At 52.0% G+C, this 21119-nt stretch overlaps 9 protein-coding genes across 9 annotated transcripts; 2 read left to right on the forward strand and 7 right to left on the reverse strand.

Annotated features, from left to right (window-relative positions):
* Positions 1-845: 845 nt before the first annotated feature.
* On the reverse strand, positions 846-2134 carry FBA1 (fructose-bisphosphate aldolase FBA1; the record flags this gene model as incomplete). The annotated part of the gene is made up of 4 exons (XM_041689157.1): positions 846-1406; positions 1460-1762; positions 1841-1951; positions 2027-2134. The coding sequence occupies 4 exons, from the start codon at positions 2132-2134 to the stop codon at positions 846-848; spliced, it is 1083 nt and encodes a 360-aa protein (XP_041537335.1).
* An 815-nt stretch (positions 2135-2949) lies between these two features.
* AKAW2_10616A (uncharacterized protein) lies at positions 2950-3378 on the reverse strand (the record flags this gene model as incomplete). Its single annotated transcript, XM_041689168.1, has 1 exon — positions 2950-3378. The coding sequence occupies one exon, from the start codon at positions 3376-3378 to the stop codon at positions 2950-2952; it is 429 nt and encodes a 142-aa protein (XP_041537336.1).
* A 181-nt stretch (positions 3379-3559) lies between these two features.
* AKAW2_10617A (uncharacterized protein) lies at positions 3560-5332 on the reverse strand (the record flags this gene model as incomplete). Its single annotated transcript, XM_041689179.1, has 3 exons — positions 3560-4420; positions 4477-4982; positions 5113-5332. 3 exons carry the CDS (start codon positions 5330-5332, stop codon positions 3560-3562), a joined length of 1587 nt encoding a protein of 528 aa, XP_041537337.1.
* Positions 5333-6080: 748 nt separating this feature from the next.
* Positions 6081-7958, reverse strand: UBP16 (putative ubiquitin C-terminal hydrolase; the record flags this gene model as incomplete). The annotated part of the gene is made up of 1 exon (XM_041689190.1): positions 6081-7958. One exon carries the CDS (start codon positions 7956-7958, stop codon positions 6081-6083), a length of 1878 nt encoding a protein of 625 aa, XP_041537338.1.
* A 1258-nt stretch (positions 7959-9216) lies between these two features.
* Positions 9217-10826, reverse strand: lys1 (saccharopine dehydrogenase (NAD+, L-lysine-forming); the record flags this gene model as incomplete). The annotated part of the gene is made up of 8 exons (XM_041689201.1): positions 9217-9502; positions 9566-9713; positions 9765-9861; positions 9912-10114; positions 10168-10408; positions 10471-10487; positions 10628-10708; positions 10766-10826. 8 exons carry the CDS (start codon positions 10824-10826, stop codon positions 9217-9219), a joined length of 1134 nt encoding a protein of 377 aa, XP_041537339.1.
* A 469-nt stretch (positions 10827-11295) lies between these two features.
* On the reverse strand, positions 11296-11922 carry AKAW2_10620A (uncharacterized protein; the record flags this gene model as incomplete). The annotated part of the gene is made up of 2 exons (XM_041689213.1): positions 11296-11786; positions 11883-11922. The coding sequence occupies 2 exons, from the start codon at positions 11920-11922 to the stop codon at positions 11296-11298; spliced, it is 531 nt and encodes a 176-aa protein (XP_041537340.1).
* A 653-nt stretch (positions 11923-12575) lies between these two features.
* AKAW2_10621A (uncharacterized protein) lies at positions 12576-13838 on the reverse strand (the record flags this gene model as incomplete). The annotated part of the gene is made up of 1 exon (XM_041689224.1): positions 12576-13838. One exon carries the CDS (start codon positions 13836-13838, stop codon positions 12576-12578), a length of 1263 nt encoding a protein of 420 aa, XP_041537341.1.
* Positions 13839-15038: 1200 nt separating this feature from the next.
* On the forward strand, positions 15039-17833 carry AKAW2_10622S (putative RNAPII degradation factor Def1; the record flags this gene model as incomplete). Its single annotated transcript, XM_041689235.1, has 2 exons — positions 15039-15339; positions 15417-17833. The coding sequence occupies 2 exons, from the start codon at positions 15039-15041 to the stop codon at positions 17831-17833; spliced, it is 2718 nt and encodes a 905-aa protein (XP_041537342.1).
* Positions 17834-19280: 1447 nt separating this feature from the next.
* AKAW2_10623S (uncharacterized protein) lies at positions 19281-20153 on the forward strand (the record flags this gene model as incomplete). The annotated part of the gene is made up of 1 exon (XM_041689246.1): positions 19281-20153. One exon carries the CDS (start codon positions 19281-19283, stop codon positions 20151-20153), a length of 873 nt encoding a protein of 290 aa, XP_041537343.1.
* Positions 20154-21119: the final 966 nt, after the last annotated feature.

Consider the following 21119-nt stretch of genomic DNA (forward strand, 5'->3'; position numbering starts at 1 on the left):
TAGCCATGTACCGGCTGATGTGGCTATCTGATCCCTCGAATTATGTAACCCCTTTTCGCACCACGGATACTTTGTACTCTACTTGGTGCACGGCTATTTTACTACTATTGCCAATAGTAGTGAGGATCCCGCTTACACAGTCAGAGAAGGGGGACAGAGAAGCTGAAGTCATGAAAATTGGGAGCACCAGAACCACTTAGTCGATCAGGTTTCAGGGTCCAACACAATGACCCCATGGTCTAGGGATTCTATTAGCCGCGCACAGATGATGGTGGCAACGGGAAAGGAATTGATTGCATTGGTGCAAGATACAGTTGAGACAAGCAGAGCTGATATAGACGGAATAGCCTTCCTCTCACTGGCGATCTCGATGGTGATCATGGGTCCAAGCTGACAGCATCACACCCGAGTATTCTATTTATACATACAGAGCGGGAAAGGGCTCATGTTTGCGTGAATTGATGTCCTGAGACAAACTCCATTACCTACGGCTGATTGGAGCGAACACGGGTCCATGAAGTCATGGCTCGGTTACGCTGCCGAAATGATCACAACGTGCGCATTAAGTTACATACAGCAGACATTACTTTATTCGTCTTCAGACTACTTACGGAGTACTACATACATCATCATCAGCATCATCATCACCGCTCTCAGAACTCCGTATCAATCAACAACATCAAACATCCCCACAGAGGCAGCCAATGGGGCCCCGTATCATGGCTCCAGGTTACGGTCAAACAAACAACATATTTTTGCCGTTCTTAAATTGTCATTTTATGTACTGGTATCTGGTTTCGTCATATTCCGAAGGCACATCACATCAGGTAAACGTCAAGACCTTTTTACAGCTGGCCAGCAGTGTTGAAGTCCTCCAGAGCAACCTGGACACGCTTGGACATGGTCTTCTCACCCTCACGAACCCAGACGCGGGGGTCGAAGAACTTCTTGTTGGGCTTGTCCTCACCGTCGGGGTTACCGACAGCGGTCAGGAGGTAGTCCTTCTTGTTGAGCATGTAGTCACGGATACCGGACATGTAGGCGAACTGCATGTCAGTGTCAAGGTTGACCTTGACAACACCGTAGCTGATAGCCTCCTTGTACTCCTCCTTGGAAGAGCCGGAGCCACCGTGGAAGACAAAGAAGACGGGCTTGTCAGAGGAGGAGCCGGTCTTCTCCTTGACGTAGGCCTGGTGCTTCTGGAGAAGCTCGGGGTGGAGACGGACGTTGCCGGGCTTGTAGACACCGTGCACATTACCGAAACCAGCGGCAATGGAGAAGTAGGGGCTGATGGGAGCAAGGGCGTTGTGGATGGCAAGGATGTCCTCGGGCTGAGTGTACAGGGAGTTGTTGTCAACATCCTCGTTGTTGACACCATCCTCCTCACCACCGGTGATACCGATTTCCTAAATAGAGTCAGTCGACGATCTTATCTAGTAGCAATGACAGTGACACATACCATCTCGAGCCACTGCTTCATGGGGGCAGCACGCTTGAGGTAAGCGGCGGTGGTCTGGATGTTGTAGTCGACGGGCTCCTCAGACAGGTCGATCATGTGGCTGGAGAAGAGGGGCTCGCCGTGGAGCTTGAAGTACTCCTCATCCGCGTCGAGGAGACCATCGAGCCAGGGAAGGAGCTTCTTGGCGCAGTGGTCGGTGTGGAGGACGACGGGGACGCCGTAGGTGGGAGCAATGCTGCGGATGTAGTGGGCAGCGGCGATACCACCGGCAATGGAGGCCTTCTGGCCATCGTTGCTGACACCCTATCATGAACAGTCAGTGGCTGTTTCTGGCTTCAAAGGAGAGCACCTATAGGTCAGGAAGAATGTTCCCAAACGTACCTTGCCAGCGAAGTAGGCAGCACCACCCTGGGAGACCTGGAGGACGATGGGGCACTTCTGGTCGCGAGCAGCCTCAAGGCAAGAGACGACGGTGGAGGAGGAAGTCACGTTCTAAAGTGAAGGGGGCCGCTGTTAGTCACTGGAGTCTGGTTTTGCGGGATGAAATTGAGGGGTGGTGAGACCTACAATGGCGGGGATAGCAAAGCCCTTCTCCTTAGCGTAGTTGAAGAGACGGAGAACGTCATCACCAACGATGACACCGGACTTGCGGGAGAGCTGTTCAAGGACACCCATTGTGATAGTTTGTAGATGAGGACTAAAGGAGGTAAACTGATGAGTAATTGATGGATTGATGAATGGAGAAGAATAGAAGAGGACAACAGGAGGAGGAGCGAGACAGAGGAACCAAATAAATTCTGTGGCAGAGGACTAAAAGCTTTACCGAGCGACGAATACGGAGCTGGACATTTAAATGACGAGCACGGGCAAGGAGGGGCAACGCAGGACCAGGAGGGGGGGAACTTGGGACATGGAGGGGCCAACGGTACTCGAAGGACTCACCGGGTGGTGGGGAATGATGTGTTCAGTATGATTTCAGTGACCGGTTGGGGTTCCACGGGAGAGAGCTGTTCGTGGTGATGCTATTGAATGAGAGATGATTGCAGATCAAGAAGGGGTAAAGAAGAGACTTGGAGGGAAGGGGGGAAGAAATTTCCAATTTCTATCCGGGATCTTGTAGAGATCTTTTTAAAGTCTTCAACACCGGACAAATCTAGTCCGAGGCTATGATGATGCTTCCATCTTGTTCCCTTTCCTGCCTGCTATGGTGGGGTTCATTCGGAAGCCCGCAATGACGCTGTGGGCTGCCTCAGGCTGCATAATTCTCCCGGGAATCCCCGCGCCCATCACATGACATCATTCAGGCTGCCTTGCCTTCGGTCCGACTTTCTATCGTCCAGAAATCAAAGCAGCAGTATTGCTGCTGGCCTGCTAGAAAGGTGGATACAGTACTCCGCCTTACACCTACATAGCAGGTACGTAGTTTCTCATCAGGGTCTGCACACAGCAGCATAGACAGGGCTAGAGGGTACATCATCACGTCGCTGTGATCAATGGTCAACCGGTTGCACTGGACAACCATTTCGGCTACTGGCCCCTTTTGGGTTCCTGCCTGCGAAAACATTGACCCAGTTCTCTCCGTATTTCTTTCGTGCTTCATCCAACACCGGAGAATTCAGCGGGAATTTTCCTCCGTTCTCGTTGCAGGATGTTCCAACCACTTCGTTGCTTTTCTGCCGGTCACGGCCTAGATTGTCCTTCCCCGGTCCAGCTGATCTGAAAATAAGATAAAGAGGGGGTGCTCTTCCGCCGATATGTGGAGCCTTGGGTAACCCCGGGTTGGGGATATCCTCGTCCTTGTAGTATTCCGGGCCTAAAACCGGATAACCACCGGCGAAACGTTCAACCTGCATGGTCCGGATGACGGGCTGGCTAGTCAGGATTGTTCGAGACCCGAGGAAAACTAACCCCAACGGCATCGAAGCAGCTAGTTCATGTCTGTAGTGTTGTGTTTACGCATACAATCAGTATCCACTTCCTACTAGGAGCGCAAATCCCCAAAAATTCTCGTGATTGGAGTGTAACTACTGTCACATAATAATACATAGAGCTCAATTCAAATGGGTAACAGAACTATTGCAAAAATCGCATCAAGAAATATCAAGCATCGGTTCCGTTCACTTGCGGCGAGTAGGCTCCAACAAGCATACTGAACTGCCCTCCTCCTGCGGCTCCAACCAGCTTCTTTCCGTTAACGTGCTTGTTTTGGAGGAGGGTTGGCCGTTCAACCTCATCCACATCGCGGTGGCCGGCCTGACGCTGTACGTTGAAACCCCAGCTGTACGCCTGACCGTCTTTGGTGATAGCAAAGGAGTGGTCACTGGAAGCTGTCGCGAAGACAACCTCTTCCTTGATGTCGGTGAGGGGAGTTGGCACCGTCAGGATACGGGGCCGTCCATGCTCATCGTGCACAAGCTCCTCCTCCGGCATGTCCGCCAGTGGGATACCAAGAGCCTTGTTATCCACGCGTCCCCATGAAAGGCACTTTCCGTCTTCGGTGACAGCCACACTGTGGTCCTTTCCACCGCAGATGGAGACAATCTTGCTGTGCTTGCGGAAAGACTTGACTTCCGTCGGGTAGAGCACAACGGCATCGCTTTCTCCAGCGCTCATCGGAACGGCCGTCTGCCCGAAGTTGTTAGAACCCCAGGCGTGCACGCGACCGTTCTTGCGGACAGCAAAGGAGTGGTAAGAACCAGTTCCGATGCTCACGACATCCGACGGAAGAGCGCACTGTCCCGGGATGAGACTCTCGAGCTTGCCGTGCAGACGTCCAGAAATTCTCCGACCAAGCTGGTTCTGCTCCTCACAACCCCAGGTCAAAACAGCGCCCTTCGCCGTGAGCGCCAGGACGTGTTGTGCACCAGACGCAAGCTGTGTCACTTTCTCGAGACCGGGGACCAAGACTGGCTGTCTTTGAATCTTCGTCTCGGGAGAGAAACCGATCACACCGTTGCTTCCCTGTTCCCAGTTAGATCAAAAATAACAATGATTCAAAAATAAGCGTGGCAACTCACTCTGAATGTACCCCAACCATAGACACGACCCTCCTGAGTGAGAGCAAAAGTGGCACTATCCGTCGCGGTGATCTGTGTGAAAACAGTACCTTCAGGGAAGAGAGCAGAGTCCACAGCCGTGGGAGTCGCCTCCTTCATGTTGAGGTCAACCTCATCATCATCATCAGAGTCCGAGTCCGACTCCTCCTTAGCCTCATCGCCATTCACGCCATCACCGTTCTCCTCCACCTTGCGCTCCTCCTTTGTATCTCTACCCAGTGTACCCTCATCATTGACACCCCAAGTAAGGATCTTGTTATCGTGCGTAAGAGCAGCCGAGTGCACACCACCGATAGCCAACTGCACGACACCGACCGAATCCGCGGGCAGCTTCGGGTTCAGGACCGGACCAGGAATTTCAGACTTTTTCGTCGCATCACCAAGACCCAATTCACCGTAGCAATTCGTTCCAAAGACATACACATCGAGGCGCTGAGTAGGTGCGTGGTTGATGACGGCCAGAGCTTCTACCGGAACGAAACAAATACCCGTTAGCTCAACATTCCGCGGAGCAACATCATCGAACGCGCCACAAAAACAAACCCCAAAACAAAGCAGGACACTAATTTCGCAACGCAATTGATCGATTGAACTCACCCTTCTGCTTCTTGGTCACGCGCGCCGGCGCCGCTGGTGCAGCCCCTGACGTTGTCGTCTCTTCCACAGAGTCTGCAGCCTTACGCTTCCTCGAAGAAGCCTGGGGTTTTGCGCTCGCGCTGGTGTTGGCGGTCTTCTTCACCTTGTCGGCAGCAGCAGTCTTCGAGGCAGTCTCGGTTTTGGCCTTTGAGGCGCTAGATGCTGCGCGTTTGGGAGGCATTGTGTGATGGTGTGTTTTGTATTTCGCCTTTTTTTGGGTTATGAAAGACGGTAAGGTGAGATGTAGTATGTGATGCCTACACCCGAATTGATAGAGGAATTGGTAAGTAGGCAGAACAAATTGACAAAGTATGAGAGAAAAGGGAAAGAAAAGAAAATTAGAAAATTTGCGATAAGGGTTGCGGAAACTAGGTCGGTGAGATTATGCGGTGTTGGAGAAATTCAATAGTAGTAACACACCAGAATAAACAATAATAAATATTGAAATGATGGCAGGGATATTCGGAACCTGGAACAGAAAAGTGTTGTGCGCTCCAATCAGGGAGTGTTGTTGGGACGGGAGGCGGTTCCGGGGGCTCCCTGCACTGACTAAGGCGGTGATGAGGTGATTAGGTTCCCTGTTTTTCAAGGGGCGCACTGCATTAGCGGTCGTGCCCGTCGTATGACAGTCAGGGGACGCGGGAATGTGAGTGTTACTGGATAGTAGTAGAATTGCTGTGCTTTTACTATCTTGAAAAATAAGAAGTAGGAACCTCGTGCATGTGTCTAATACTGTGTACTGTCTAATATGGTTTTGATGTTCCTTTTGCATAACTGTCATTCCTGAGCCGCTGCGCGACTAGGCTCCTTACATGGGTCGGTGAAATGGGCTTGTATGTACCCCCGAGATACTCCTCTATTTATCCAGTATGCGTTTGTTCTTTTCCCCCCTCGTATATGCATAAAATAGAAGTGAAATTGAAGACCGCTTACGCGCCAGGCGTGGGCTTCTCAATCTCATAGAACAAGAGGTAGACCTCGCGCTGCATCCCCAAAACATCGGATGTTTTGCATTCTTTGACTTTCTCGTCCGAGACACGCCACCATCGGTCGTTCTGCTTACGGCGTCGACGGAGCCGACTGCTGGATCCGGCCGATGCTTCAACTGAAGTTGCTGGCGTACTGCGATCGCTGGTGAACGACGCTCGCGAGAATGACTTGCTCCAGCGTCCACCCTCAGTAGAGGATGAGCTGTGCGGGTCTGACACAGGCGATAGGTTTTGCTTGGATGTTGACGACTTCGAGCGAGTGCTCTGGAAAGACACTCGTGGGCTCGATGTCGGTCGAGGCATCGGTGACGGGGGTGGTTGCAGTTGAGAGGGACCGGTCGGTGACCCTGTCGATGTCGAGATGCTTAGGGGTGCCGGCTCGCTCTCTGACGAGTTGCGAGCCTTTAGCTGAGGGCTAGGCGCCTCGGATGGGTTTTCGCTAGTTGCCCGACTCTGAGCGTACGAACTGAATACATCTGGCGTTGAGAAGGGTGGATAAAGGGTATTGCGTCGGAATGACTCGTAATGCCCGCTATGGTGGCTGCCTTTATGACAGACAATTGCCAACAGCTTGTACCATTCTCGGGTCAAGATACCACCCAAAGGCAGCCGCTCCGGAAAAGATACTTTGGCTGCGTTCTTGGTAGAGCTGCTGTGGTCAAAGATCGATCGCGAAAGATGAATGGCAATGATTTTGGGGAAGGCCGTTATCCGCATATGCCTCGCAATTTTTCGTTTGGGAGCGAGTTCAGAAGCTGGCAAGATTACACCCTCCAAAGGACCTTCTGGGTTTGTGGCGAGGGCCGTCTGAATTTGCTGGATTTCTGCCTCGAGCCTGGCCCGGTCATCTTTGGCGCGGGTCCGGTGCAATTCCTGGGCCTTGACCTCAAGAGCATGCTGCAATCGACATTTGTCGCACTTGAAATCTTCGATATATTCAGTTTTGAGTAAACCGTCAAAGCAGGCGCTAAGCGTGGTAGAGCTCTTTTGAGGCACTTGCAAGGTCAAATTTACAAAAGAAGTCTGGTTAGGCTTGTATTGATAGTGGCAAAACAGGCACTCGATCTGGGACTCGAGCTTTCCTTCGAAAGGGAAGCCGTACTCGTGGTCGATTTCTTTGAGTTTGTTGTCGATAATGGCGGGCAACCCGTTCTCAGATCCGTCATCAATCCGCACCTCAACCTCTGCAGGGCTGTTGGAAGAAGTCTCATTGCCTGGTTCTACAGACTCCGGACCTGGCGTTAACTCCGGTATGGTCTTCGCTCGTAATCGTGCTTTAACGCCGGCGTGGTACTCATCGCAAAGTCTTTCTGCGACAATCTGCAAGAACTCCTGCGCATCCTGCTGACTACGACTGATCCGCGTCCGATAGGCATACTCAAGAGACTGGATGAAGGGCCGCGCAGATATGGTTTTCTTGTAGATCGGGCGTTCGTTCAGTCGGTCGAGCATCTCCTTGAGAGCTCTGGTGATGGTGCCCTGTTGCAATTCCCTTATCCTGTCCGGCTTCGCATCCCGAGGCATATCATCCGGTGAGGGAAGTTCGTTGTATATATCAGAACCGTCTAGTTCACGCCTATGGAGCTCTCTGATCAGGTAGACCCGTAGATCACCAAGCCCTGCAAGAGCCTGCAACACCGAGTTAATGAAGCAGTCATTGGCGGGGTTGGACAAGCCAACAATGTTCTTCTTGCGGGAATTGTCGTGTGACTCGTCTCCATCGATAGTGTAGTTGGGCCCGAAGACATAGAATAAAGCAATAGCCGCAAGAGATGCTCCCGCCGCATAAGCGGCGACAGTGCTTGATTTTTCCTGCATCGCCCCTTATATGTGTCGGGTTGTGTAGCTGAGGAGAGAAGGACTGGGGGACGGAGAGAAGCGGTCGTCGACGTCAATGCTATGGTTGATCCATCGAAAGATGTGCCTTGAAGCTGGGTAGTTCAAACAGACACGGAACTCCGGTGCCAAGAAGACGAGCCAAGCCGAAATTTTCCTCCTACACTTGTATCCTCTCACATATACGCAGCCTTCAGGGGTCCATGGGATCAGATGGGGGGTTTTATCAGTTGTCCGATGGCTATGAGCGGGATAACCGTCAGCAGCAGTTCCCCCATAGAACCGAGGGTGTGGAGAGAGCATGGGGTAATTTCAGGTAAACAGGAGGGGGGCCGCCAATGACAGCGTTCTCACCAGAATAGAGTAATGAGGCGGCTGGTATCCCACTCCAGTACATGCCAAACACGACAATACTTGACGAACCTATTCGACGCGGTAGCCGCAACGGAAGACTTCTCGTTGGATAGGCGGTAGCAGGGCTGCTTCTCTGTTTTCCTTGGTATTCTCGGATGTTTCTCAGCGCCGAGCGCCCGCTATGCTCAGCGCACCGACGGGAGACTTCGGCGTTTCCCACAGCGGTTCATGATCCCCACATTACTTTATTGGTGATTCACTATGGTTCAACTATTCCGAAGATCTGAGGATGAACCAAGCGATCCCAGTGGTAGTCCGAGACATCCGCAAAGCTATAATTTCAGGGAATAGGGGATGGTTGCAAGCTCGAAGGGCTCACTCCTGTCGATAGAGCACGCAAATCCCTTGCTGCCTCCTGTAATAGCATGGCGAGGCTCAGTGTAACGAAGCAATCTGACAATCAAGCTAACAACCACTGCGGATACATGGTAGGTTAGGTTTAAGAGCACGAAGTCCGAACGAACCCCACGAGCAACAATAATGATGAGCGGGGGTGCCCGGTGTGATCGGGGTGAGAAGGAGGAGGGGCACTCGAATGTTCGATTTGCCTGAGCCTCCGCCTCAGCCCGAGTCACAAAACAAAGGAAACTACCACGCGAAAACACTAGCACTGTACACTTCGTGGGAGCTTACCCCATAACGCATGATATTACTTTAACAACACTTTTGGTTGCCTCTATTCTAGTCAATAGTCTCATATCATAACATGCTAACATCCATAAACCATCGAGATTTTCAGGAAAGCATCGTATCAATCGGTACCCATAATACACGCAAAAATCCTTTTTTTTTCAGAAGCCAGCCTGATTTTGAAGAAGTGCATCATTTAGGCCCGTAGGGACTCGGGCAACGTAGCAACCTTTTCATTGAAAAGGTCCTCAGCCTGCTTCCAGACGCGGGCGTTTTGCCGGTCCTTCAGCTGGAGCAAGCTAGGGAGCAAGGCCTGGCTGAACATCTCCGAGCTCTCACGGGGCAGAAGAGACGGAAGGTGATCGATGCTGATCACACTCAGGCCAGCGACCTGGCTTCCACCTGCCAAGGTGACGGGGACAGTAGGCTTGTCAAAGGTAGTAGTGATAGAATACACAGGGAGAGGGTTGTGGGGGTTGGTACTATAAGAAAGAAGTTATACAATGGTCAGCGGAATTCCCAAGGTCGGGAAATGGGAGCCTTACGTATCAGCGCTCACATCGCAGATGACCGACAAGCGGCGGTTCGGCGAAGTAAGAGTCTCTGGAGTAACGAAGGGTGGGATCTGTGCGCTGAGGTAAATGCAGTTGACGAGAATATCGACATCCTCAACGATTTCCCGGAAGGGACCGCCTGCAATAGATGTTAATGCACGAAAGCAACAAAAGGCTAAAGACAACTGACCCTTCTTGGTTTCCTCGATATCCCACCGAACGATGTCGGAGTCTGGAATACCCACGTCCTTGGCGAGCTGCACAGCACCACTGCCACAACGGCCGAGCTGTGACATTGTCAGAAGAGTTGTAAGGTTAGACAAGACGGATAACTCACAGCGCCAATGACAAGGATCTTGGGAGAGCGGCCAGACTGCTTCTTACCCTCCTCGAGGGACTTCTTGACCGACTCGATCAGGGCATCCTGGTTGATGTACGGAACCTCACCAGGCAAAGGCTCGCCCTCAGGGTGCGTCAACTGCCAAGCCCAGTTCTTAACAGCCAAAGCGGAACCTGCATAACCGGCGGACCAACCGAAAGCTAAGGCATAAGATCAGCTGCTGTAATGGTACATATTCATGCATAGTTCTTACCAGCGACTCTCCGACCAACATCATCAGTGAGGAATTCAAGATCCAAGAGAGTACCACCTCCCCGAGGCCAGCGGCTGAGGACCTGCTCCCAGCCACCCTGCTGCTTGTAGCAGTGTGCAAAGGAGATGTGAACGTGCTCAAGGGGGAAATCATCCTCAGGGAGCTCCTTGAGACCCAGAATGTAGGCATCCTTGGGGGCATCCTTCACCCAAGAACCTTCCTCCACCAGCGGTGCGCCAATCTGTAAGATAGAAAGGTGAGATTCCGTACGAACAGAAGGGTGACGTGCTTCTACACGCATACCTTGGCAAAATCTTCGTCTAAAAAGAGATAATCATGTTAGACAGGTTCACAAATCCGAGTGTGGAGATGACAAGCATTAAAGGATCCAGCTGCTAACCAGCCGTAGTAGCCCCTTAAACGTCATTGTAATCGTGTGTTAGGAAGATGTCTCTCTTACCATCAAAAATCCGCTGGGTGGAGCGCTCGACAGTCACTTCATATCCAGCATCCATAAGAGCCTTGCAGGTAGTCGGGGTCACTGCACCATATTAGCATCCTAGAATAATATGCTATTGGCTTGAGGTCCAATACTCACAAGCAGACCGAGCCTCGGCGGGCTTGGTTTCGGCACGCAGCCAGATCTTGTTGGAGGACATGTTTGTAAGATGGCAATTGGGTGTTATCTGCGTAGAGTTGATGTTCAGAATCAGAATTTTTAAAGTTCTTCGACGAGAAATTAATGCTATCGCTGCTGGACCTATGACACAGACTTGCCCCTCTGGTGATAGCGGGGAAGAAGAGTGGTTGTTCCGTCCCGGAATGTGACTCAGCGTGCACTGTCATCGCCGATTTCGGCGATTTGAGATACCGCAATTACGAGAGGTCGGCAGCCCTAGAATACGCCTCGAGTAGAAGTGCCAGAGATGGCTACGATAGGGCTGTTCTCAATGGCATAGAGAACAATTCAAATTATCATGGCAGCCATGCTAATCAAGTTCATATTCTGCTATTCAAAGCAATTCATACTCTCATACACAAGAGGTGTTCTAACTTCCGTCTGTTTTTCGACAAATGCCATCTTGATGAATGCCACTCCTAACTTCATGAGACAAACGATCAGAGGCTTCAGAGAGCAACCTTAGTGCGACTGCGTGTTCGACTACTGATCCCATCCGTCGGGGGCTCTCTTTTGACAGATTCCTTTGCAGTTTTGGATCGCCCACCCTTCTTCTTGTCACCATTTGTAGTTAGGCCTTTCTTAGTGTGCTTCGCAGTCGTAGGAAATGGCGGTGGGGTTTCCGGTCCATTTTTCTCTGCATCATTCCTCTTCTTCTTCTTGGTTGCAGGCTCCGTTGCATCATCAGCGCCAGTTTTATCAGCTTCCACTGTCGCGGGTGTCACCTCGTGCTCCCGCTTCTCACCCACATTCGACTCAGTAACAGACTCCTTGGGAGCTGTATCTACAGATGTGGGAACCTGCGAGCGGGGTCCGGTCTCATCAGTAGATTTCGCTTCATCAACGGTCTTGGTGTTTGAAGTAGGCTTGCTCTCCCCAGCGGGCTCAGTCGCGGAGGATGGTTTCGCTGGAAGATTGGCGCCGTTTGTTGGCTCTTGTTCTTCTGAATCGTCAGTATATAACATCTGGAGTATGGGAGAGCCGGACGAGGAGAAACCACAAGGCGATAGGTTTATAGAACCGGACCTTGACATACCTGATGATGTTTTGGAGTGATTACTGGGTTGGGAAGTCATAACTGCCCGCAATTGCTGGATAAAGCGGGAAATGGTGAAGTTTCGTCAAAGGTACCTTCGTCTTGTCTGCAAAACTTGTGGTCGCGAATGATATGCGACTAGTATTCCAATCAATGGATGACGGAGAAGCCGAAGATCATCTGCTCAGACGGAGCGGCTGTTGGGAGAAGGTCCGAGAAGAAGACGAGGTGAGGTTGCGCCGTGACGTTTACTAAGGCACGACCAGGGGCGCTAGCCCGATTCACGCGGAACCCAATCTCGGCAGTCCCCTCTTGCATTCCAGATCGAGAAATAAACAGAACCACTAAGAATTGCACCGATGCTCAGCCTGAGGGGAAGAGATAAGCCCTAGCTGCACCGGGGTTGTCGTTAGAGGTAAGCACGCCAAGAAGAGGAGAAAGCACCCCTTAGCGGCAGGAGTGGAGTCCGATGCGGAGTATTAATGCCGGGGGGAGTTGGTGCTTTGGTGTGACTGTCGCAATGACAATGCTGCTGGCTGGTTGGCAGCGAAACATGGCTGACGAATCTCATCCCCTCGATCTGCGCGCTTCCGTTAGGATCCGTGACGCAAATCAGCCCGCTCAAAGAGCTGCATTGCATGAAGACTTTTCGTAAATTATTCCACAAACGCTGTAGAAGAACGGTTACATCAATCAGGTCCACGCCATGTCTACTCGAAGTAGTCGAGAAAGCAAAGCCTTTTCATCTGCGGATGCTTCATGTTCGACCTTCGCTTTATCCGTGTCTGACACGTGCTGCAGGATACCTGCCAGCCATGTGGCATCTCCCCGCTTCCCCTGGTCCATCAAAAGACGGAGCGCGACCGAGCCACTGCGCACAAATACCTCTCGTAGGCCCACCGGCCATGTCTGCAACGTAGGCATATCCTTATTATACACATACCGAAGAAAGGGCTTCGGGTCAGGTACTGTGGGGTGATAGAGAGCCACTGAGGCAGTGACAAAGTCCGTACACACGGTAGCAATCACCCTGGCGTATTCTTCATAGACAGATGCAGACACCACGTTATTATCATTCGGTACTTCCCGACTGACCTGCTGGAACAGGTATTTACCGGCGTGTCGAAGAAGGTTTTTCGTGTCACGTCTGTTATGCAGATCCTCCATGGAGAAATACATATCTCCTACCTGCACGTAGTACCGCATAGCGGAGGACAAGCCACCTCCATATTGATTCTCAGCGGCAAGGAAATCAGTCAAAAGATTTCTAGCGACACGCTCGGCGAGGCTTCGGCTGATATGGCCATTGAAGGCCCGAAGATCGGCATTGGCCAACATTTCCAACCAGGTCAAAACAGTATCTTGCATGCCCTCCGCAACCATGAACTTCACCAAGGTGGCAGACGTCTGTCGATGATCAAATATCTTTAACCGATCTCGCCAACCCGACGCAAGCCACCAGTTGACAACTTTGGTCCCTGCCTTGGAATCTTTCATGGCCTTGACAAAGTCATCGCCGGTACCTCTTGCAAGCATTAACTGATACTGCAAGCATTGGAGAAGGTCGCCTTTAGTGACATGTCCTGCCGCTGCCAATTCGTCGAATACCACCATGGGCTCTGTCAACATTCTTCGTTGTTTCGCATCGCGCATGCCTGACGCATTACTGGAGATGGGGGAGGCCGAGGGGGCTACCCGGAAAAGCGGGTTGTCTAAGATGTTGTGGAGAAGTCTATCAGTCGCATGAGCAGACGAATGGGAATTTTCTGGTGGATGCTCGGCAGAAGCTCCATTGCGGTCGGATGTAGAAGGGTTGTTGGTCGGATATTCACGATCGAGCTGGCGACGGAAGGAGGATGTGATGGCATTGAGGAGTTGCTCGGACTGACGAGGGGTGCGGGGGAGCGGGAGATGCAATTTAGACCAAGGATATCTGACGGCCGGGGAGGCCCTCATAGTGGATGGATTATCACACACGCGGCGCCTGTCGCAAAAAGCAGCTAGATAATGGTAAATGAAGGCTGTCGACACTGGCTGGACCCCTTCTGCTGGGGACAGGTCCCGGGCTGCGCCTTATCCAGCAAGTCACGAGTGATTTTGGCCCAAAACGACGGGCGGTGAGCAAGGGCTGCCAGTGCCACCTCACCACGCGATCAGCCTGGCTGTGATTTGGAAGGGAGCTGAAGATGATCTATCCCTCAATTGAGTTGACTGGTCGCCCAGTCGGAATTTGAACAGATGTAGGATAAATACAGTGTGGCAGGTGCCGGTCCACCACGAATCTGAAGGAACACATGCCTGGCTTAACTGATTTCCACATTACCATCGTCATAAAATTAGCAGTAAGTAGTGATGACGAAATCATCGACAGAGCGAACCCAAAGACTCGGAACGCCCATCAGGCGAGGTGGTACGAGGTAAGTAACAAACCGATTGGTAGAGAGAGCAGTTCTACCTCAATAATGAGCAAAAAAAAAAGCACTATCTGGAACCATCAACTTCATTTCTCATCTACTAGCAATCGCACCAGTAACACTGTACGTAGCTAAGCAATTAAGTCAGTTGGCAAAGTAGTAGTACTACTACTCCGTAGTTATCCCAGTGATCGGGTTGGTAAATTGGAACGCGGTAAGGTAAAGCAGGTAACACTGCCCAGGACCGCATGCTCGCTAAAAACGGGGCGCGGGCAACCAACGCGACCGACCGAAAGTCGCCTTCTCTTCCCCTTCCGTCCCATCCACACCTCGAACCCCATCCATTCAATGAACTCGATCTGCTGCTAAGTAGTAGTCTTTCCCTACTAAACTTTCTGCACCTCCTCCCCCTTCACCTCTAATTATTATTTCCTTTTTATCTTTTCTTGTGTCTTTTGCATCCTTTTCTTAACTCTCGACTCTTTCGGTCTCTTTCTTCTCCTCTTCCTCCCTCCCAAACCCAAAATCCTGGCGGTCCTTGTGTGCCCTTAGTGGTTCTGGTGCTGACCTCTCTCGTGAGGCTGCATCTCATCATTGCTACCGTACTAAGTTACGACCTTTTTACCCGCTTTTTCTTCCCACTAGCCGCACCTTGATTTCCTCCCTTCGTCCACGTTGGGTCCTCTCCGATTCCTTCATCTTACTTCTCCATACGGGAGAACCATAAATACCAATAACAGATATGTCTGAAGTTCAAACAAGGCCTTCTGCCTCTCGTGGCAGGGTATCTACCCGTGGTGGCCGTGGCGGCTATAGCTCCAGAGGTGGTCGTGGTGGTAGCAGATCCACAAAGGCAGACAACTCAGACGGCGCACCCACCGCATATGAAGACGAGGGAGAGCTTGGTCAGATGAAGAAGAAATACTCGGACACTCTGCCCATGCTGAAGGAGCTGTTCTCTGATTGGACTGATGAGGATCTGGTCTTCGCTCTGGAGGATGCAAATGGTGACCTTGAGGAGGCAATTGATCGCATCAGTGAAGGTATGATTTTCATACTGCTACTTGGAATAGCTCAGGGTTTCTGGGTTTTACTGACGCTACTGCTTCTATTCCCACAGGCAATGTCGCTCAATGGGGCGAGGTAAAGAAGAAGACTACGGACCGCAGCCGCCCTAAGACCAAGGAGGTACAGAGCACTCCCGTCGAGACAGTCGCCCCCTCGGTTCGAGGTCGTGGCCGTGGTGGCTTTGAAGGTCGTGGTCGCGCCCGTGGTGACCGTGGTCGTGGAGGTCGTGGAGGTCGGGCCGGTGCTCATACCAACGGAACTCGCACGGAGAAGCCAGCTGTCGCCACTTCTGTCGAGGAGACCACAGCTACGCCTGCGGCTGCTCCTGAGCCTGCCGCGGCTACCAAGCCCGAAAAGACCGTCGATGCCGAGCCTGCTGCTGCAGAAAACGTTGACGATGGCGCCAAGGAGGCACCCAAGAGCAGTGTGATCCCGGAGGGCACAAAGAAGGGTTGGGCTAGCTTGTTTGCCAAACCGGCGCCGCCTCCTCCTCAGAAGAAACCTGCCGCTCCTGCTCCTGCTCCTGCTCCTGCACCCGCTCCCGCTCCTGCTACCACCTCTGCCCCTGCCCCCGAGAAGCCTGCTGCTGCGCCTGTAACGGAGCAGAAGCCAGTTGAAACCGCCCCGGCTCCTGCCCCAGCCCCGGCTCCTGCTCAGGCTCCTGTTCCCGTCCCGGTCCCTATCCCCGTTCCTGTCCCTGCCGAAAAAGCACCCGAACCAGCTATTCCTCAACCTCAACCGGCCGCAGAAGAAGCTCCTGCCGCTACTCCATCTTCCGCTGATGTCCCCGCTCCGAAGGATGATTTGACGAAGAACAACCTTGCCCAGATCCCCGATGTCTCTCCTCCTGCTCCCACGGCTACCGCAGCTAGCACCGTGGGCAGTGCCCTTGACTCTACTCACCTTGCAGCGGCTGCCACTCCCACGCGCGCTGCTCCTGGAACTTACCCTTCGAGTGCCTTCAAGCAGAGCACCCGCACCCCTGGCACTCAACGTCGTGTGATGGAACAACAGGAAGCTGTGGTCATGCCAGGAAACCATGCTGTGGATCGTGCTGCGGTCCAGTTTGGCAGCATGGGATTGAACGGCGATGCCGCCGATGTTGACATTGATGAGAACAGAGAAGAAGCTGAGACCCGTGCTCAGCCCCCTCAGCACTCCCCTGTTGCTCCTCGAGCCTCGTTGCCTCCTTCCACTCAGGCTCAGGTGCCCACTGAAACCCCTGCAGTCTCTCGCCCGGCTCCGGGACTTCCTCCCGTGCCCCAGGTCTCTGCCGCTGAAAACTCCTTCACTGACTTCGCCCGCTACACCGACGCTCATAAGCCCTACGACCCCTTCACCCAGCAGGTCACGCAGCCTCAACCCCAAATCCAGGAGCCCTTTGCCAACCAAGCTCCTGTGCAGCCTACCGTCACGACCGGAAGCGAGTATTCTCCGTTCTATGCCGTCGACCAACGTCTTCCCTACAACTACTACGGCACGTACGGTCAGTCTCAAGATGCCACGGTCGCTGCCCAGAGAGCAGGATTTGGTGTTTCTGGCGCCGAAGTGCAACCGCATGTTCCTACCACTCAGCCTCCTAGCCGCTACGGCCATGTTGAAGCTCCTAACAGTGGCCACACCACTCCTAACCCCACCCTTCCTGGCGCTACTCAGACCCCTACGGCTCAGCACATGCCTGGCCAGGGCGCTCACAGCTACGGCTACGGATACCCGTATTACTCCAACCCTCACTATGCTTCGTACATTGGCCAGATGAACCAGTACGGCAGGAACCGCCCGATGTACGATGATGCCCGGAGATATGATGACCACTACCTTCCTCACAGCACTCAATATGGTTACGGCAGCCAATATGGCCCGTACGGAAAGGCTGGAATGTATGGTCAGCCTCACGCCTTCTCCTATGACCACTCGTCGTCGCCCGCTACAGCGGCCACCTTCAACCAGGCCATTCCCGGTCGTGACTCGGTCTACGGCCGCACTGGATCCGCCCAGCCATCCGAGACTCAGCAGTCGGCAGCCGCCGGCTCCAATGCCTTCGCAACCGGCATGTCGGACGTCTTCGGTCGCACTCAAGGCGGCTTCGGACAGAACCAGCCGATCACCCAGCAGCCTCCGGTGACCACGGAGGAGACGAAGAGCTTCGATACTCCGAAGGCTGCGGGACCCAGCCCTTCTCTTGCCCAGGCTAACCGTCCCGGCTCCGCGACCAACAGCGCCGCTGGTCAGCCTCAGGCCCAAACCGGCCTTCCCCCGCTGCAGGGTCAGCAGGGCCAGCAGGGATTCGGTGGCTACCCCCACCTGAACCCTCAGTATGGCGGATTGGGTGCCCTGGGCGGCCACCAGGCTGCAGCCAGCCAGACCCACCACCAGCCCACTGGATACGCTAACTACGGCGGCGCAGGGTTTGCCAATTACTACGGAAACTCTGGACGCGGAGGCTGGGGAGGCAATTACGGTCACTAAAGGATTATGGCGTTGCATCTTTTCCGGGTGATGAGATTCCTATTGGCTCGTTTCTTTTTCTCTTTTACCTCGGGCGCGGCAAGCCCTGGATTGAAAACCTATCTCCTCTTATATTCACTTGTTAACACTTTTTCCCCTCTATGTCACTCTCAAGTGTGTAATCTCTACTCTCAATGAGAGCTTGGCTGGTTTTACATCTTTGGTTGATCTTTTCTGCAGGGTTGCGCTCATGATGTATTGAATGGAAAAAAACGTTATCGCTTTGTTTTTATTCTTACTTATGTTGCTTGTTCACGGTTTACGACATTTGCCAGTGTCTTCCTATTATATTCAGATGTGTTTTTTTTTTCTACGCCACCTTTATCTCCTTTGCTCTCCGGCTTTTGCCCCTTCTCGATTCGGTGTCTGATGAAAACCTTTCCATGGTCTCTCTTGCTCTCCTCTACCTTGCATACTTTCCGCTTCCTGTACTACTTCTTTGGGTTCGGTTGGGACATCGTTCATGCAAATTGGCTGGATTAGGACAAGGGATGGGGGTTAAAGAATGCAAAGAATTGACTGGGACGGCGTTGGACCTTGCTTTTTCTTCCGGTGTACAAAAAGTAACTCACTATAGAGACGGTGACGAGGGAAAAGACACAATGGAGTAGCGTGTGCGTTCCGAGCCTGAATCCGGGTCTTTCCCGACACCGTAACCACGACCGTAGCTGTGGACTTGGCTTGTGCTGGGGCAGATGTAGTTTTCAGCTGACTAGTTCCGATTCTTGACGGTTATGCCTTCGGATCTTGCCTACATAGCAACTACGACCCATTCTCACACAGGCTAGTGAAGTAGTACGCGCCCACATATATATAAGGAGGGCCACGATGGACTGGTACTGCAGAGGCATCTAATGGTTTTCTTCCATCTATTCTCTTAACTACATATGTCATAGAAATGTTGAATCTCACGGCTACTATCAATTCAGATGTGCTTGGAAAAGGTCACTTGTATTCATGCCCAGTAGGAAGAGGATGAAAGGATTAGAAAGTGAATCTAGTTCATATCTCTTTCCTTCACCGTCTATGTTGAGTGTTAATGGGGAAATATCTCTGAAACAAATCGAATTGATCCCAACTATATTGGAGCTGCTATGGCAAACCTGCTACCATGATCGATCATGTAGTCACATGTATATGAACTGCTGACTGGGAAGTCGGTTGATACAGTAGTAGGTCTAGAAATCTAGCATTGCCCCGAAAGGTGCAGTAACTAGGCGTACCCGTGACGCACACACATACATACTACAAGGTGGCTCTGATTCTATTGCCTAATTCAATCAAGTCCTTTGAAATCCGGTAAGTTCCTTCATCGCAGCCTACTATCGGGTTGCCCGGGTGTCAACTGGCATTATCCCCGGGAGTTGCCTCGTTGCACATATCCAGTGCCACGGAATCTCCCATTCGCATGCTAGTACACAAGCTGAACATGCCGCTTTCCCTACTGCCCAAGTGGCTATATATTGAATGCCCCTTCCATTTACTTTCCCACCAACTCAACTGTACACTAGGAGCAGGCCGTGACAGCAGCACCACTTCCCCTGGAGGAAGACCTTCACCCCATTCCTTTCACTTCACTTCCAACACTTTACCCCCATCACTTTTCCCTGTTCCCTTGTCCCCATTCACTTCCTGCCTCTCGCTTCCCTTGGCTCGCACTTTCTCCCTTCCTCCTCCGCCTTCCCTCCTTTATAATCCCTCTCCTCCCTCCTCCCTCCTCCCAGCTCTCTTCTTTCCTCAACCTTGCCTACTCATCGCTCTTTACCCATCCATCTGTCTACGCCCATCTTTCCTTAGGCGGCTACGCCCATATGCGACACTGCCCATACGCAACAAAGCCCATACGCAGCACCGCCTAAGGCTCCCCACTGTAAACCCCCCTACCTGGCTTTCAGCCATCATCCAGAGACATCCTGTGGGAGACTTCCTCCAGTCAGGTAAGTTTGAAATCTGCTTTCAAAGCTACTCGTCTCTGGACCTGCTCGATGATGATTTCATTCCAGGGTCTTGCGTGCCTGGTCTTCTGAGAGCAGGTTACTTTTCTTCTATAACCCCTCTGCTTATCAATCCCTTTCTTTCTCACCCACACGGTGCCTGTTCTGAGTTGAAGTTTGTTGTCAATCGGGTTCTGCTGGGCAGCAGTCGGAGGTCTATGCTTAGGCCTTCAGAGCTTTTTATGCTTGAAAGACGTCCACTCAGACCTATCGTGAGGTTCACATCTACTTCTCGGGGTCTTGAGGTAGGTTCAATACTTTCCGCCTCTGTGACGGTGATCATATGAGAGGCATCTTTTCGGAATATTGGGCTATTCGTGGCTATACCAACTCTCCACTCCTGGGGGCTTTTGTGAACCGCAATATCTTCAGCGATGATGATACATGCACGCTGGATGAGCACGGGTTATTACATGCCACTGTTCGGGTCAGCCTAGTTTCATCTCAGGTTGAAATTTCCCCGTCAGTTACCACGCCTCGAATGATGATATTCATAGGACGCCCTTTTGGGGTCCTTCTGAGGGGCATTCCCTTTCCCTGTTGCCTGTTACCCTGTTACCTTCTTGCTTCTTATATGCATATTATCTTGCCTTTACCCAGTCTTCTATTTCCTGGATCTTTCCAATTTTCCTGCACCTGGAGAGGCAATGCTGCTAATAGTCTGGATCCCAATGGTTCGACGGCAGAAATTGTTGGGGGCTAGGAACAGGGGTGGGCGCAGCTGCAAACACACAACAAATACACTAGGGTGATCTTCATGGGTCCTACTTGAGGCACTGAATGTGCCATGCTCATGAAAAGGTAAGACTGCCATCATTGATGTGTTTACTCGGTTGTTTCTAACCTGGATTTCGTTACCTAGGACTTGTCGAAACTTCAGCTAGAGCCGATCGAAGATTATCGATGAGTTGGTTGTTCTAAGGGGCGTCGTGAATGCAATTGGAGGATGGTGAATAGTCTATGTTGGCCATGTTGTTTGATCAAAATGTTTCGCTTCCTTGGTGTCTGCGAGACCATCCGCTGGGATCTCTTCTACTGTGCTACTGTTGCACTATTGCATTTGTGTTTTCCTTTCTTGTGCTTTAATCTGAGTTACCCTTGGTGGTGCTGGTCCACTTCTCTTGTCCAAAACCAATCTTCTGCCAGGGACAAAGCATACCCGCACACCTTGTAGTCGGGCATTGACGCCTTCCTAACATGATCAAATGCTTTCAACAATGCACCAAACTCTTCCATTGCACACAGAATAAATG

Source organism: Aspergillus luchuensis, chromosome 1, assembly GCF_016861625.1.
Source record: "Aspergillus luchuensis IFO 4308 DNA, chromosome 1, nearly complete sequence".
NCBI classification, from domain to species: domain Eukaryota; kingdom Fungi; phylum Ascomycota; class Eurotiomycetes; order Eurotiales; family Aspergillaceae; genus Aspergillus; species Aspergillus luchuensis.